The sequence below is a fragment of the Fusarium poae genome, chromosome 1 (assembly GCF_019609905.1).
Source record: "Fusarium poae strain DAOMC 252244 chromosome 1, whole genome shotgun sequence".
Taxonomy (NCBI): domain Eukaryota; kingdom Fungi; phylum Ascomycota; class Sordariomycetes; order Hypocreales; family Nectriaceae; genus Fusarium; species Fusarium poae.
The window spans coordinates 169,145-182,890 of record NC_058399.1 but is presented as its reverse complement, the minus strand read 5'-3'; the positions used below and the strand labels follow the sequence as shown (position 1 = coordinate 182,890).

The following is a 13,746-nucleotide window of genomic DNA, read 5'->3' as shown; positions in this document are numbered from 1 at the left end:
TGGACATGTTCTTGGCACCCGGCATTCACTCGTCTCGTATAATACCAACGGCGGTTATTGCCAGGAACAGAAGGTACAGGGGTACTTTGACTCGTGCGGTTTTACACTAACATGTTCCAGGAATAGACTCGGGAACAGCATGTCCACTAACGAGTCAAAAGGGCAGGTCGAATTAAACGGGATAATTTACGGATGGAGCTACAAGTATCACATCGCTCTTATGGGCAGTTGAAAAGAAGCAGGGCTGTTATCTATGCTGTGATGAGATGAACCTTTGATCCAAGTCAACGGAGACGTTGCATAAGCGGAAATGATCGCCACGAGATGCCAAGTTTACCAGGATAGATAGATCAAATCGTCCCGTCTTTATCATCAACATAGATAATAGTGCATAATTATAAATATGAAGCGTAGATCACACACATTATAGTCTATCATCAACTCGTCTCAACTTCTCAAGTCACAACATCGCAACAATGGTTTCCAAGCTCGCTCTCGCTCTTTTCTTTGGCAACGCCCTCGCTGGCCTCGCCGGACGAGCCCTTCCTCCCCGTTGCGCCGTTTCCGACCCTACCCCCGAGCAGATCGTTCAAGCCCAGAACTTGAGCAAGATTGAGTCCGTGTCCAAGGTTGCTGCCGCTTCTATCGTCGTTGACACCTACTTCCACGTCGTCTCCACGTCTTCGTCCAAGTACATCTCAAAGGCCAAGCTCCAGGCTCAGCTAAAGGCCCTGAACGACGCTTTCAGCCCCAACGGTATTACCTTTAAGCTCATCGACACAACCTTTACCACCAACTCCAACTGGGGTGCTGGAAATGGCGAGCTTGCTATGAAGCGACAGCTCCGCCAGGGTGACTACAAGACCCTCAACCTCTACTTCACCGATGTCGCCAAGCTTGGAGGCCAGAGCGCTCTGGGTTACTGTTACCTACCCGAGCCCAACGTCTCAACCGGTTCTCAGCAATTCATCCTCGACGGCTGCGTCATCGTCGCTGAGACGGTTCCTGGTGGCACCAAGGCTCCTTTTAACTTGGGAGGTACTGCCGTCCACGAGGTTGGTCACTGGTTCAACCTCTTCCACACTTTCCAGGATGGTTGCAACGGTGGTGACCTCGTTGCCGATACCCCTGCGCAGGGCCGCCAGACAAGCGGATGCCCTGCTCGCATGGATACCTGCCCTAACCAGCCTGGTGACGACCCTATCCACAACTACATGGATTACTCCGATGAGTATGTCATACCCACTCTAATTAATTTTTAACGTAATGCTAATACCAGTCGCAGTGTTTGTTATGAAGAGTTCACGCCTGGACAGCAGACCCGCATGCATTCTGCTTGGAATGCTTACCGTAAATAGATGGATGATGAAGAAACGATATTTCTTGTATATATTTGTTGGTGATATTGTTTATGAAGTATATATGAAAGTTTTGTTGAGCAAGTCAATTTGGGCGATTCTTCTATTTGATATACGTATTTCAGGCCTTTGAGCCAATAGATATCTATTGACATGTCATTTTTCTCTTCAGTTATACATCCCCAGGCACCGATCGCAACTGCATTAAATTGATCCCAAAGCTCATTCCCGGGCCATTCATGCGAAGAATAGCTTTACACCAGTCGAGCTCACGGCGGAGCCCGCGGTTTGCAAAGTAGATCAACAGCGTCGCTTGAGCATAACATGTTATCTGCGGGCCAAAAGTACCATTATCAGCGCGATAGCAATACTCAATACTTTGGCAGAGCAGCCGACTCAGTCTATCAGCATCCACGCGGAGGGTATCGAGCATGTCAGGCGCTATGCCAGTGTCGATTATCTCATCCACAAATGGCGCGGTACCGTCATTCTGGTCTGAGGAGTGAAGAAGCAGAATTGTGTCAAGGATATCAAGCATCATGCTAGAGGTAAATATCCAAACAGTGGCGTTTGCCATACAAGAGAAGATGAGGGCGAACGGGAACAGCTTCTCGGCGTAGTCATCATCAGTCGGATTGCTGGCCTGAGAAGGGACAGACCAATAGACTGATGTTTGATTTGAATCCCAGACATGTTTAGTATAATTTTTCAGCCATTCTTCAAGCTCCCGGTATTTCTGAACAAGCTGGTTGACTTGTTGACGCAAGTCAGTTTGGGAGACTGTATTCACACTCGCCATGATTGAAGGTATGTCCACAGCCAGGTCCAGTAACCCACCGAAAGAGGTAGGGCTGGAGTAAGGTCTGATCTGTTGCCGCCAGACATCAGGCTCTAGTATAAGAGGGCGTTTCTGGACTGTTGCTTGAATGACCTGGGATAGTGTCAGCTGAAAGTCCATCTAGAGTTGGTATGCACATACACATATTACACAAAGACGACGACAAAGATCGCTCCAGCTCTTTGTAGTCTCTCCTGACGCGACACGGTTGCGAAGCATTTCAGAAATACCCTTGGCGTGTGCATTCCAGCTAGAGGCTGAACTGAAAAGAAATAGCTATTTCAAGTCAGTAAATAATCGTTGTTCAGGGAGCCATCGTTCCTACCTCACAAGTAGAAAGAACGATAATCGCTGCTAGACTCTCGTCACTACCCCCATCTACAGGACTATCGAGGATAGCGATAATCTTTGATAGAGCGTGGTTATATAGTTGGATAGTCTCGTCGTATGAAATCCCAGATTGTTGCGTTATACGAATTTGAATGGCACACAAGGCCAAGAGAGAGTGGTCCAACGCCTCGTTGGGATTTTGCATCTGACATACGGCTTTGAACCATGATGCTGGCGTTGATGTAGAGTCTTCATAGCTATTAGTGACTGTAGGTAGTGGGTGATATGTCTTGTCGGTGATGGATAGCGCTTGTAATCGAAACGCAGGTACATGATATGATGACTGGGATGAATAGAGCTTATCGCGCATGTGCTGTAACACATCTTTCAAGTCAACCGAGTGTGAATTCTCTCGCTGACGTTCTTGCATCTTTGCATCTTTCACAGCTGATAGGGCATAGACGTTGGGTCTAGCTTGAGTTCGGTGGACCCAAAGTGTCGACCGTTCATATCCACGACATGAGATTCCTGCTTTCACACACCGAAAACATGTCGGAGTTGTGAGATCACACTAATGAGACATTATTAATGATGTGGTTAGAGATCGTCATAACGTTGGGTATTTACCTTGACACGACGCCTCTTGCAATCATGGCATGCCTTGGATTTTCCAGCAATGCCGACCATGGTGGGAGACGGGAATTGAGAAATTTGTGGTGATATCGGGTCTTACAGGGCACTATACTGCATGAAGTACCATGCTTCGAGATGTTGGGAGATGGAAACTCGGATTAATAAGTCCAAGACTCGATGATGTCGAGGTGGCTGACTTGTGATAAATCAAGCTAAACCCAAAATGGCACCATTTTTCGAGGTTTTCAACAGGGAACCTAGCCTTAACGCTCCGCTCTCAGATCCCGAAAGCGACTTAACCCCATTCGGAACCATCCTTCGAGTTTCAAGTCAAGGGTAGCATTTGTAAGATTCTTTATCTCAAGTCTGGCTAGCTATAAGAAAGAATGACTCCCTCGACAACAGCCGTAATCAATACATCCAATTTCTTCTCTGTCATTCACAACATTATTATCCGACTTCAATTCAAAAAATACAATGTCTGGACCGAAGCAAGAACCCAGTCAAACACCCCCGTTTCTTCCTTCGGGGGATGAATCCCAATCTCAGCCAGAATTACCTGTGGAAAAACAATTGAACACTCATGGCAAAGACTTTGGTCCTCCACCTGATGGGGGTTTAGAAGCTTGGTCAGTTGTAGCTGGGGGTTTCTGCGCAGTCTTTGCCAGTTTTGGGTGGATTAATTGTGAGTTTATAATTGTATCACAGACTAAATTAAACAGACACTAAGAGGAGCAGGCATTGGCATATTCCAAGACTACTATGAGCAAAATCAACTGAGTTCATATTCGTCCAGTACTGTTGCATGGATACCTTCAGTCGAATCATTTATGATGTTCTTTTGGGTATGTTTACTTTAATATTCACCACGACGTTGTTCAAGTTACATATCCTAACCAGACGTTTGCAGGGCCCTGTCGTCGGTAAAATGACAGACGAGTTTGGTCCTCGTATACCAATCCTTCTTGGTTCATTCCTCCATGTCTTTGGTCTGATGATGACATCCATATCAAAAGAATACTACCAGATCCTTTTATCTCAAAGCTTCTGCAGTGCTATAGGCTGCTCGTTTCTCTTCTACGCCCGTAAGTCGTCCGATCAAATTCCTTCCCTATAACTAGTCTAGCTAATCCAATCCCCGCCAGCTATCGCTGCTGTTGGTACTTGGTTCCTTCGACACCGCGCCATAGCATTCGGCATTGTCACTGCTGGCTCCAGTCTAGGCGGTGTCGTACTGCCCATCATGGTCAATCACCTTGTTGTCAGCATTGGGTTTGGCTGGGCAATGAGATCTGTCGCATTCCTCTTTCTAGGACTTTTGGCTATTGCAAACATCACAATCAAGTCACGACTACCGCCACCTCGCAGAAAGTTTGACCCCAAGGACTTTGTCACGCCATTCAAGGAGATGCCTTTTCTTTTTTTGACCATATCAGCATTTCTTCTATACTTGGGCTCCTTTCTGCCCTTCAACTTCATCATTGTGCAAGCAAAGGCACTTGGTGTATCTCCGAAGTTGGCTGAGTACATGGTTCCCATAGTCAACGCCGCCTCGTAAGTTTAAGCGCTGTCATTTTCCAATCTGATCTATAGCTAACGAATGTTTCTAGCACATTTGGCAGACTTCTCCCGGCTTATCTCGGCGACAGAGTCGGTGTCTTCAACGTCATGATTCCTCTCACCCTACTCGGTGGCATCTTTACTCTCACCGTGTGGCTCACCGCCCATTCCACTGCGTCGGTTATAGCTTACGCTGCACTGTATGGCTTCACTTCCGGGTGTACACTTTCTATCATCCCTGCCATGGTTGCTTCATTCTCAGACGTGCGGAGTATTGGTACACGTAATGGTTCGCTCTATGGCGTTTCCGCATTCGGCGTGCTTGTCGGTAGCCCCATCGCTGGAGCTATTGTTAGTGACCAGGGTGGTGATTTTTCGGGATTGATCATATTCTGTGGCGTGTCTATCCTTCTTGGGACAGCTGTTGCAATTGTATCAAGGCAATTCCTAGTGGGATCCAAGTGGAGGGTAAAAGTGTAAAATATCACTGCATGGACTGAATTGGAATATAGTTAGTTGATAGAAAGAAAATCTCAATGGAGTCGGGGAGTTGTTTTAATGTTCAAGTGTTTCCATCTTTCATACCGTTGGTTCAACGTCATTTCTGAAGAACCTTGTCGAGCCACCAGCATCTTTTCCGACGTGCCGTCGCCAACAGTAAAGTCAATTATCTACAAAAGGCATCGCACTAGCCACAACAGGGAATAACTAAACGCATTTCAGCATCGAGCTTACGCTGGTACTAAGTCCAGGCATTGAACCGAACTAACCTGTTTGGGTAGTTATTGAACGCGCTGAAAGATCCATGCGACACAAACAATGTAAATCCAATGCTGTAACGAGATATAAATATCTGGATCGATACTCCTATAATTGCAGATATTCTATCATCCCATCTCGAGCTATATCATACCTTGAAAATGCTGTCCCATCAATTTGTGCTCATTGGATTTGCTATTGCTGCCGTGGCCGCAGCGTCTCCTTCTAAATGCCCTCCCTTTCCATCCTCAATGGTTGAGTTCTCTTCTGGTTTCAAGCAACCAAAACCACCAGTCGTCAAGCCAGAATACACGGCTCATTTTGTGCAGCACAAATGGTCCGTACTTTCAAGTCCCTAAACGGTAGTTATTATTGACATGTTACGTCAGGAATGCCGAACTGTCGCATATCACAGTTGGCTACATCGAAAATTCTCCATCAAAGAAATTTGTTCGCGCAGATGAAGCTTTCGACAGTCAGCTCGCTTCATCGTATTTCGACTACTCCAACGTTACCAAATCGGGCTTGGTAGACAATACGCTTACGACTTATAACCACCAAAACACGACCCCTAGTGTTTGGAGAGGCTACGTCAACTCGAACTTTCCAATCTTCAGTAAAAGCATCTTGGTCGACTCTGGCGCTGTATTTGAAGGACTGGTTAAACGCGACTTCAATCCTTCTTCTGTCGCCGCGGTAAGATACTATTATCCCAATACGCACAAGCATGTTCTGATGTTTAGTCTAGTGGAGCATCATGTATCAGGGCGCAATCCCAGTTACGGTATACGTTAATGAATGTGCCATCATTGTCGGATACGACTACTTCGCCCCAGAACTACGAACTCGGGTCATAATGGAATTTTTCAATATTCAGGCAAAGTAGCACAGCAGCGTTTGTATTTGGACTGGTGTTGACAGTTGAGTTAGCTTCAAAGACTGGTTCGATAGAAGAGGGTTTTTGATTCGTTTGACGATTTTTCCCTGTTCTTGGTGTCGGGATAAATTCCCCTCATCCGACTATCTAGTTCATTCATAAAGAGAAAGAAGGTGCGTGGTTTATCATATGCAATTTAGATACATTCAGTCTAACCTCCTTCCAATATCGTTAATTGATGTATGTCTGCAGGTCTCTCTGTGTCCATTTTGAACTATCCGTTGTATTTCAGCAAGTCTCTGAAGGCCCAGACTTCTTCCAGGTCAACCACAATCCTGTTTGAAACCACAAAGCCTTTCTCCGATATTCTATTCAAGAGCCTGAGAATTCCATCTTTATATGAAGTTTTGTTCGTATTCGCACCCGCCATTCGCAGCGGAAATAATAGCAATAATCCTGAAATGCTAGAATGATCAAGAATATCCCCAATGTGAGTCATGATAGCCAAGACATGTTCTTCCGTCTCTTTTGCAGTTAGGTTGGGAATTCTATCCTCAACCCAGAATGTGTAGTAGGTATAATTCATGCATATAAACAGTTGTAAGGCGTGGTAAATCGTAAGCGCAAGTCTGTCATGGTAATTCAGGCAATCTTCAAGTGCTGACGTCCGGTCATGCCATTCGTGGAGTCGATGTTGATACATGCGGCCCTCGTCCGCAAGGCTGTGTATATGGGGATGACAAGACCGCAGGTGCTCAGGGATTTTCTCAATTTGATCGAAGAACCTATGAAATGTTAGTTAAGAGCACGGGCTTTTTCGGAGAAACTAAACTTTTGCTGAAGGAAGAGATCTCGACAAAGATTTCGAATATTGTATCGGCTTGACTGTTCGACGCTGAAGGAAGAGTCTTGTAACAACGTTGCCATTCCCTTTGCGAAAGGATAGTGTCTTCGCCATACAGTATGGCTCTGTTGGCCTCTAACCAATTAAAAGCCGCAAAGAACTGCTCTCCAAGTTTATCATTGGGTTTCGTTATGCCAGACGACTGAAGAATTTTAGAGGTCCCGTATAACATATGATTAGCCCATGGATCCCCGGATACTTGTGTCATTAACTTCCATGGTCAGCATTTTTGTCTTAACATGAAGAGTTCAAGCCTACCTCGAAGATCCCAAGAAGCAGTGTACACCACAGCACGCCTTGATCATCTAACACGTCTGGCGACCGGAGTCGATCCTGGAGCGTCTGGATTGACCTACCATATGAAACAAAGGCGACGTTACGTGGCGCTGGCCTTCCTTTCTCGAAGTTTACGATTGCCCGTCTGCTGGCTTCTAGTGCACCAATGGCAGTTGTAATTTGTCGAAGGGGTGCGGATGACTGGATCAAGGGAAGGAGATCAGACACCAGATTGGTAGGTTCTTTGGTAAACTGACAGCGCTGCATGAACGAATCAAAGTAGTCCAAGTACGTTACATCAGGCCTTGGGGTTATATGCAAAGGAGGCTCTGCCACTTGAGAGCATAGCTGAAATGATGTGCAACGAACAAACTTCACTTTCTTTGCTGGAATTGCTTGAGGAAGGCATGTCTTTTTGGTGCGAATGCAGTACTCGCAAGGGAATTCACCTTGACACTAAATAATATGTCAGCTGAAAAGTTCTACGTTTGAATGTGTGTGATAAGCGTTCATACTTTGATGCGTCTCTTGGCACATGATTGGCAGCGAGTCAGCGCTCTCCGATTATCCAATGGCCCGACGGCACGCTTAGAGATCATCTCTGACTCTGGTAGTCGAGTTAAACGTTGTATACGTCAAAATAAAGACAGTCGTAAATATCTGTGCCTCATTCTTGTCAACGGCAAGTTTATAAAGTGCGATTGGCGTGCCATTTCCAGCTAACTTGATACTTCGACAGGTTAACTATTTATAGTGGTACCGACCTGCTGAAAAGCAAAAGCTCCACTAGACTTTACTCAATAGAGTAGTAATCGAACGCACCCAGGCCACGTAATTTCACTGAGCCTGTCTGTCCTATCTTGTTTACGGTAGGTGAGGCTTGAGAGTCATACCGTGGTTGTCAATAAATGCAATAACGAGTACATTAAACTAAGAATCGCAGTAAATCACATAATGAGACTAGACCTCTAAATACATATATTGTTTCAACTGACCGGTCCCCATGGACCCCCAGTATCACGAAACACCTCCTCCCACCACTGCTGATTCGGTCCAAGAGGCGCCTTCTTCTCATGTCGACAAATATTCCCAAATTCCATCTTCTTCAACCTCTCATTCGCAGTCCCGTTAAAATGTCTTGGATATCGGTCTCTTTCTTCTGCGGATAATGGCCAGTACCTAATACGCCCGTTCCTTAATTTTACAGTTGCCAGAGGTTCGTCAGGATGGCCTCGTCCCATGCCAGACTTGACAAGTGTTCGCAGGTGTTGATAATACCATGGTTTGGTCCACCATGTAGACTGCTTATTCTCTTTACCGTTGTGGTGAAGAATAACGGGAACAGAGTTTGTGTAAAAGTCGGTATACAGCGGCATATTGGTCCAGTTGGCTCCGCCTACCAGGTCGTTCAATGGGTTCTTGGCAGACTTGATATCCTCTGGGATACCTTTTATACGTGCAGGTACGATACCCAGAGTCTCAGAGTGCTGCTCAATATCTGACTGGTCGCCAAGTCGAACAAAGTCTCCGTGATCCGTTCCGTCAAGCTCCTGTGTCCACATGGTCTGCGCTGATATCTCTTGGCCATAATCAAGACCCGCGTGGAATTCGAAATTGCTGTTTATGACATTCATCACTTCCTGCCTTGGCGCTTCGCTTTCCCTTTGCCATTGTCGCAAAATCTCTTGTTCAACCATGGTTTCACCGATGGCATCTTTAGAACTATCCATGTGGTAGTCCAGACTGGTACCCCTCTCCTGCTTCGCCAGGGCTTGACGAAGAAAGCGTCTTATATCACCAGCGGGGCCTATGATAACGCCGTCGTCTATCCATCGTGAATTATCTGTCCCGTTCTTTTCCGCATCAGTGTCATCAAGATCTGGTTCTGTTGGGTTCACGGGCCACTCGTCGCACCAAAGGTCGGAACCAGACTCTAGAGATTGAGGGAAGCATCGCTTTCCAATTGCAAATAGGGTAGTCTGTCGCATGGGCATTGGACCCCTCTTGTTCCATTGCTTGTATAACCTCTCGTTGGCTTCTTTATTTATCTTGTGGTATCGTTCGAGGAGAATCTGTGCCGGTAGTTGGAACCAAACATCATATCCGTCGGTAATGAGCACAATGTCATGTTCGCGTAGTCTCTCGGAGGGGTGTGCATCAGGATTCATAACGGTATCAAGGTAGTTGACAATACCAGGCGCCTTTGCCAAGTTCTGGCTACCGGACCATCTCGAGGGAAGATCTGCACCCCAGTTGAGGATAACTGGACTTGGATAACCGAGGGCTAACGCGGTGATTATGGTTTTGCAGAGATCGGGACTCGAGGAAGTGGCGGGTATGATGAATGCGAATTTTCGGTCGGCATCAGCAGAAATGAGGCTCGCAGGTTTCCAATCTGACGATACTAGAGAGACCAATAACAACGTAAAAATGATAAACAGGTAGAAATAAGGTGGGATCCTTCTGGAGCCAGGAATGACCAAGTTCACAGTCATATTGGAAGGTCAAGAAGAGAAGTGGCTAGGACTGCCAAAAGAAAAGGCACTACTCTAGGGCTGGTGGAGTATAAATCGCAAAGCGTTCCCCGAAACGACACGTATATGTCTCATATTGAAGCCTGTTATTGAAAGTGCAGAATGAAGTTTCATTCAGCCTCAAGATTTGACAATGATGGCTTGATATGCTGGAATGATACGTAAGGGTGAACTCTTGGCCAAGACGCTTAGGGCTACCCTTGTAAGACAACGTGCTACCAATAACTGGCAACATCACCAGCAAGGGATGAAAAGAGGGATAAGAAAGAATGCTACGGATATCAACAGTTACTTTGTAATAATTGGTATGTATGTTGTAAATGTTAACAAGCTGGACTACTACCTAACTGCATCATAAATAGCCTTTCCATAAACCGCAGCCTTGTCACTGCTCACAAGACCATTACCCATCTTGTTCATGGTATAAGATATAGTCATACGTCTGTCAAGATCCATGATAATGAAAGAACCGCCCCAGCCGCCCCAAAAGCACACCTTGCCTTCTGGGAGCCAATCCAGTGCAACACAAGGCGTCAGACCAAACCCCATTCCAACTCTAAAAGGCATTTTCAGAACCAAGTCAATTCCAGATTGCTGTTCTTCAAAGATCAAATTGACAGTCTCCTCCTTCAAGATACGCTTTCCTCCAGTTTCACCTCCCAGAGTAATAGCAGACAGGATACGAGCGAGTGATCGTGAGTTGCCATGACCATTGGCAGCGCCTATTTCTGCATTTCTCCAAGCTTCAGTGTTTGCCGAGTTGGGATCGGTAGGTGGGTTGAGCAATGTTCTCGCTTGCACGGACCCAGGCTCAAAATCCATCGAGATGCCTGAAGCGTCTGGAGGGATGATGGGGGTAACCCGATCCCAGGTATCCTTCGAGGCACCGATCTGGAAGTCAGCATCCAAAGGACCTGAGATCTCAGTAGCAACAAATTCGCGCAGAGATTTGCCAGATACTCTTCGAACGAGCTCTCCAAGAAGATGCCCATAAGTCAAAGCATGATACCCAGAAGCTGTACCCGGTGTCCACCACGGAGCTTGGCGTGCTAGCATCGCTGTGCTTTTCTCCAAGTCGTACGCATCTTCGATTGAAAGAGGCTCTTCCCAGCCTGACACACCAGAAGCGTAGGAGAGTATGTGACGGACAAGAACGTCTTCCTTGCCGTTCTGGCCAAATTCGGGCCAGTATTTAGAAACTCGTTCGTGAACATCGATCAATCCTCGATCAACAAGGATAAGAACTGCAAGACTGGTGACTGTCTTTGTGCTCGAAAACACATTGACAATAGTATTTTCATCCCAAGGTTCCTTGTGCTCTTGATCTTTGTATCCACCCCACATATCCACGACCACTTCATCGTCAATGTTGATGGTGATGGAAGCGCCAAGCTCCTCGCCGGACTTGATGTTGTTCTCGAGGATAGATCGGACACCCTCGAACTTGGGGCGGCAAATGCCGTGGATGGTTGCCATCTTGACTTGGCTGTTCATAAAAGTTAAATATATTAACTATTGTTTATAAGTTTAGTAATTCTAGGGCAAGCGGTGAATGTGCTGAGGTACACGTTGAGAAGTACATGTTGAGGGGTACACGCTGTTAACGATACGCTACTGGGCGGGGTAGAAAGAACTAGTATGAATTCGTACTTGGGCTCATAATTGTAGAGTCTCCACAACAACAACATTGTGATGAGAATGAAACGTTCAAATAATTAAACAAATAAAAGGCTCGTGAAGGAGACTGGAGTTCAGATGGTAGGTCTTGAGGTTATAAGCAGATATTAGCATATGGTCAAGAACGTTATGTACAGTATATCGGAGGATATGTTGCTATTGGTAGACACCTGGTGCCATCGTCTAATTTAGAAAATACAGAGTGTAGAACATTAGCATATGGATTGAGCCTTGAGCGCTTAGCTAGGCTTAAGAAGCTACCTAGGATACAGCTGAGATTACCATGCTGGAGAGACACTTTGGTAGAGGCAAGGGTGTAGGAAGCTATGGGTTGAATACTCTGTAGAGTCTGGTAGTTAGGTATCGAAGAGACTGACTAGTCGGAACATCATTACGGCGCCTCTTTAACAATCCACTCGAGATCCTGGTCAGTGTGACAACAGCAAAGGGGTTAAATTGGGGAGATCCCTAGCTTGTGCATCATGTTGAAGATGGAGAAGGGGCAATAAGATATCAATTGAGATTTTCCTCACTTTCCCAAGCTAGTGGGTAGCAGAGAAAATAACCTTCTAAGTCTAAGGTTATAAAAAATAAATATTCTAAAAGCTATAGTCTAAGAAGCATAAAGTGACCTACTAGTTTCGTCTCTTATGCTTCCAGCAGCTAATTTTTCTAATACCCTGAGGCCAAGCTCTGTGTCTAGGGTAGCTAAGTCAGCACCCCTGCATCAGGATTGCTGTAGCATTGCCAAAAAGCACAACAAAACTTCCCAACGACTCCACATCATCGCATCACCATGAGAAGACATGCGACCTGCCGATATTAACAACTGGATACATGGCTTAGAGAACCCGGAAATTTTCACTTGTCAGGATCATGTAGGTAAAGGGGTTCCTGCACCAGAAGCCACGGGCTCTGTTCCAGAAACCCCTTCAGAAGCACAATCGCAGTCATCGACTACATCACAAGCATCTGGTCGTTCATCCCCCTTAAAACAACTCGCGTCACTCGAACTCAGCTCGAGCGGTTTGGAAACCAGACAACTCACTATCAATGACGCGCAATTGCCGTCGGACCTTCTTTCCATACTCGAGGATCTGCAAGACATCAAGAATAGCGGACTCGGCATTATCTCCGAGGTTTGGAAAAATAGGATCAGAGACATGGCAAAAACGGACCGTGAAATGGCCCGTATTCGAGATCACATGTTTGGAGCGCCACAAACCCGCGATAAATACGGTCCAACGCCTTGTCCTGTCGACGTCCAGACTTTGGCCACCGAAGCAGCAGATTGTCAGGAGACAAAGCAGAACGAAGCTGGATGGAACATGATGGTACACTACCCTCTACTCTTCCAAGCTGTCTATGGAGCTCAGCGAAACAGGCAGCTTCTCGGTGTCACGCCCTGCACAACAGCAAAGGTTATCCGGGAGTATTTGCCTGTCGCTTGGCAAGCCAAGATGGTCGACTTTTGTATCTTCATCGACTCGAGTGATCACATCGAAGAGATTCAAGACGCACGACGTATACTTCCTTCTGGCTATATCAACCACACCGACTTGTACGGGCTGCGTAACCACCCGATTGCCCTCAGCATCGAGACAAAAGCTGCGTCCAGCACAGCAGCAGCCTCTGCTGAATTGCAGATCGGTACGTGGCAGTCAGCACAATGGCGATTTCTAGAAGACCTTGTTGCCCGGAACGGGGGCTGCATAGATGACTTGCCTTTTCTACCGGCCATCATCGTGCAGGGTCATCAATGGAGCTTTGCAGCAACGACGAGAGACGCGAAAAAAACAGTCTTGTGGCTTCCTTTTCATTTTGGGTCTACCGAAGATGTAATTGGTATTTATAAAACCGTCTTGGGATTGCAGCAGATATGCTATTGGGTTAATGAAACCTTTTGGCCATGGTATAAGAAGAATGCCTTAGGCATTAAGGTTTAATAGGGAAGGAGGAAATTTATTATTAATAGCTATTTTCCTAGCTTGCAGTAACAA

The 13,746-nt window shown here is 46.1% G+C and overlaps 7 protein-coding genes across 7 annotated transcripts; 4 read left to right on the top strand and 3 right to left on the bottom strand.

The window, feature by feature from the left end:
* Positions 1-476: 476 nt before the first annotated feature.
* FPOAC1_000076 (uncharacterized protein) lies at positions 477-1,358 on the top strand (the record flags this gene model as incomplete). Its single annotated transcript, XM_044844696.1, has 2 exons — positions 477-1,231; positions 1,286-1,358. The coding sequence occupies 2 exons, from the start codon at positions 477-479 to the stop codon at positions 1,356-1,358; spliced, it is 828 nt and encodes a 275-aa protein (XP_044710612.1).
* A 172-nt stretch (positions 1,359-1,530) lies between these two features.
* FPOAC1_000075 (uncharacterized protein) lies at positions 1,531-3,213 on the bottom strand (the record flags this gene model as incomplete). Its single annotated transcript, XM_044844695.1, has 4 exons — positions 1,531-2,289; positions 2,338-2,472; positions 2,522-2,602; positions 3,154-3,213. 4 exons carry the CDS (start codon positions 3,211-3,213, stop codon positions 1,531-1,533), a joined length of 1,035 nt encoding a protein of 344 aa, XP_044710611.1.
* A 423-nt stretch (positions 3,214-3,636) lies between these two features.
* Positions 3,637-5,199, top strand: FPOAC1_000074 (uncharacterized protein; the record flags this gene model as incomplete). Its single annotated transcript, XM_044844694.1, has 5 exons — positions 3,637-3,844; positions 3,898-4,004; positions 4,070-4,244; positions 4,305-4,713; positions 4,770-5,199. 5 exons carry the CDS (start codon positions 3,637-3,639, stop codon positions 5,197-5,199), a joined length of 1,329 nt encoding a protein of 442 aa, XP_044710610.1.
* Positions 5,200-5,639: 440 nt separating this feature from the next.
* On the top strand, positions 5,640-6,364 carry FPOAC1_000073 (uncharacterized protein; the record flags this gene model as incomplete). Its single annotated transcript, XM_044844693.1, has 3 exons — positions 5,640-5,815; positions 5,868-6,174; positions 6,227-6,364. 3 exons carry the CDS (start codon positions 5,640-5,642, stop codon positions 6,362-6,364), a joined length of 621 nt encoding a protein of 206 aa, XP_044710609.1.
* Positions 6,365-6,997: 633 nt separating this feature from the next.
* FPOAC1_000072 (uncharacterized protein) lies at positions 6,998-10,030 on the bottom strand (the record flags this gene model as incomplete). Its single annotated transcript, XM_044844692.1, has 4 exons — positions 6,998-7,140; positions 7,188-7,470; positions 7,518-7,991; positions 8,531-10,030. The coding sequence occupies 4 exons, from the start codon at positions 10,028-10,030 to the stop codon at positions 6,998-7,000; spliced, it is 2,400 nt and encodes a 799-aa protein (XP_044710608.1).
* Positions 10,031-10,408: 378 nt separating this feature from the next.
* Positions 10,409-11,545, bottom strand: FPOAC1_000071 (uncharacterized protein; the record flags this gene model as incomplete). Its single annotated transcript, XM_044844691.1, has 1 exon — positions 10,409-11,545. The coding sequence occupies one exon, from the start codon at positions 11,543-11,545 to the stop codon at positions 10,409-10,411; it is 1,137 nt and encodes a 378-aa protein (XP_044710607.1).
* A 1,007-nt stretch (positions 11,546-12,552) lies between these two features.
* Positions 12,553-13,692, top strand: FPOAC1_000070 (uncharacterized protein; the record flags this gene model as incomplete). The annotated part of the gene is made up of 1 exon (XM_044844690.1): positions 12,553-13,692. One exon carries the CDS (start codon positions 12,553-12,555, stop codon positions 13,690-13,692), a length of 1,140 nt encoding a protein of 379 aa, XP_044710606.1.
* Positions 13,693-13,746: the final 54 nt, after the last annotated feature.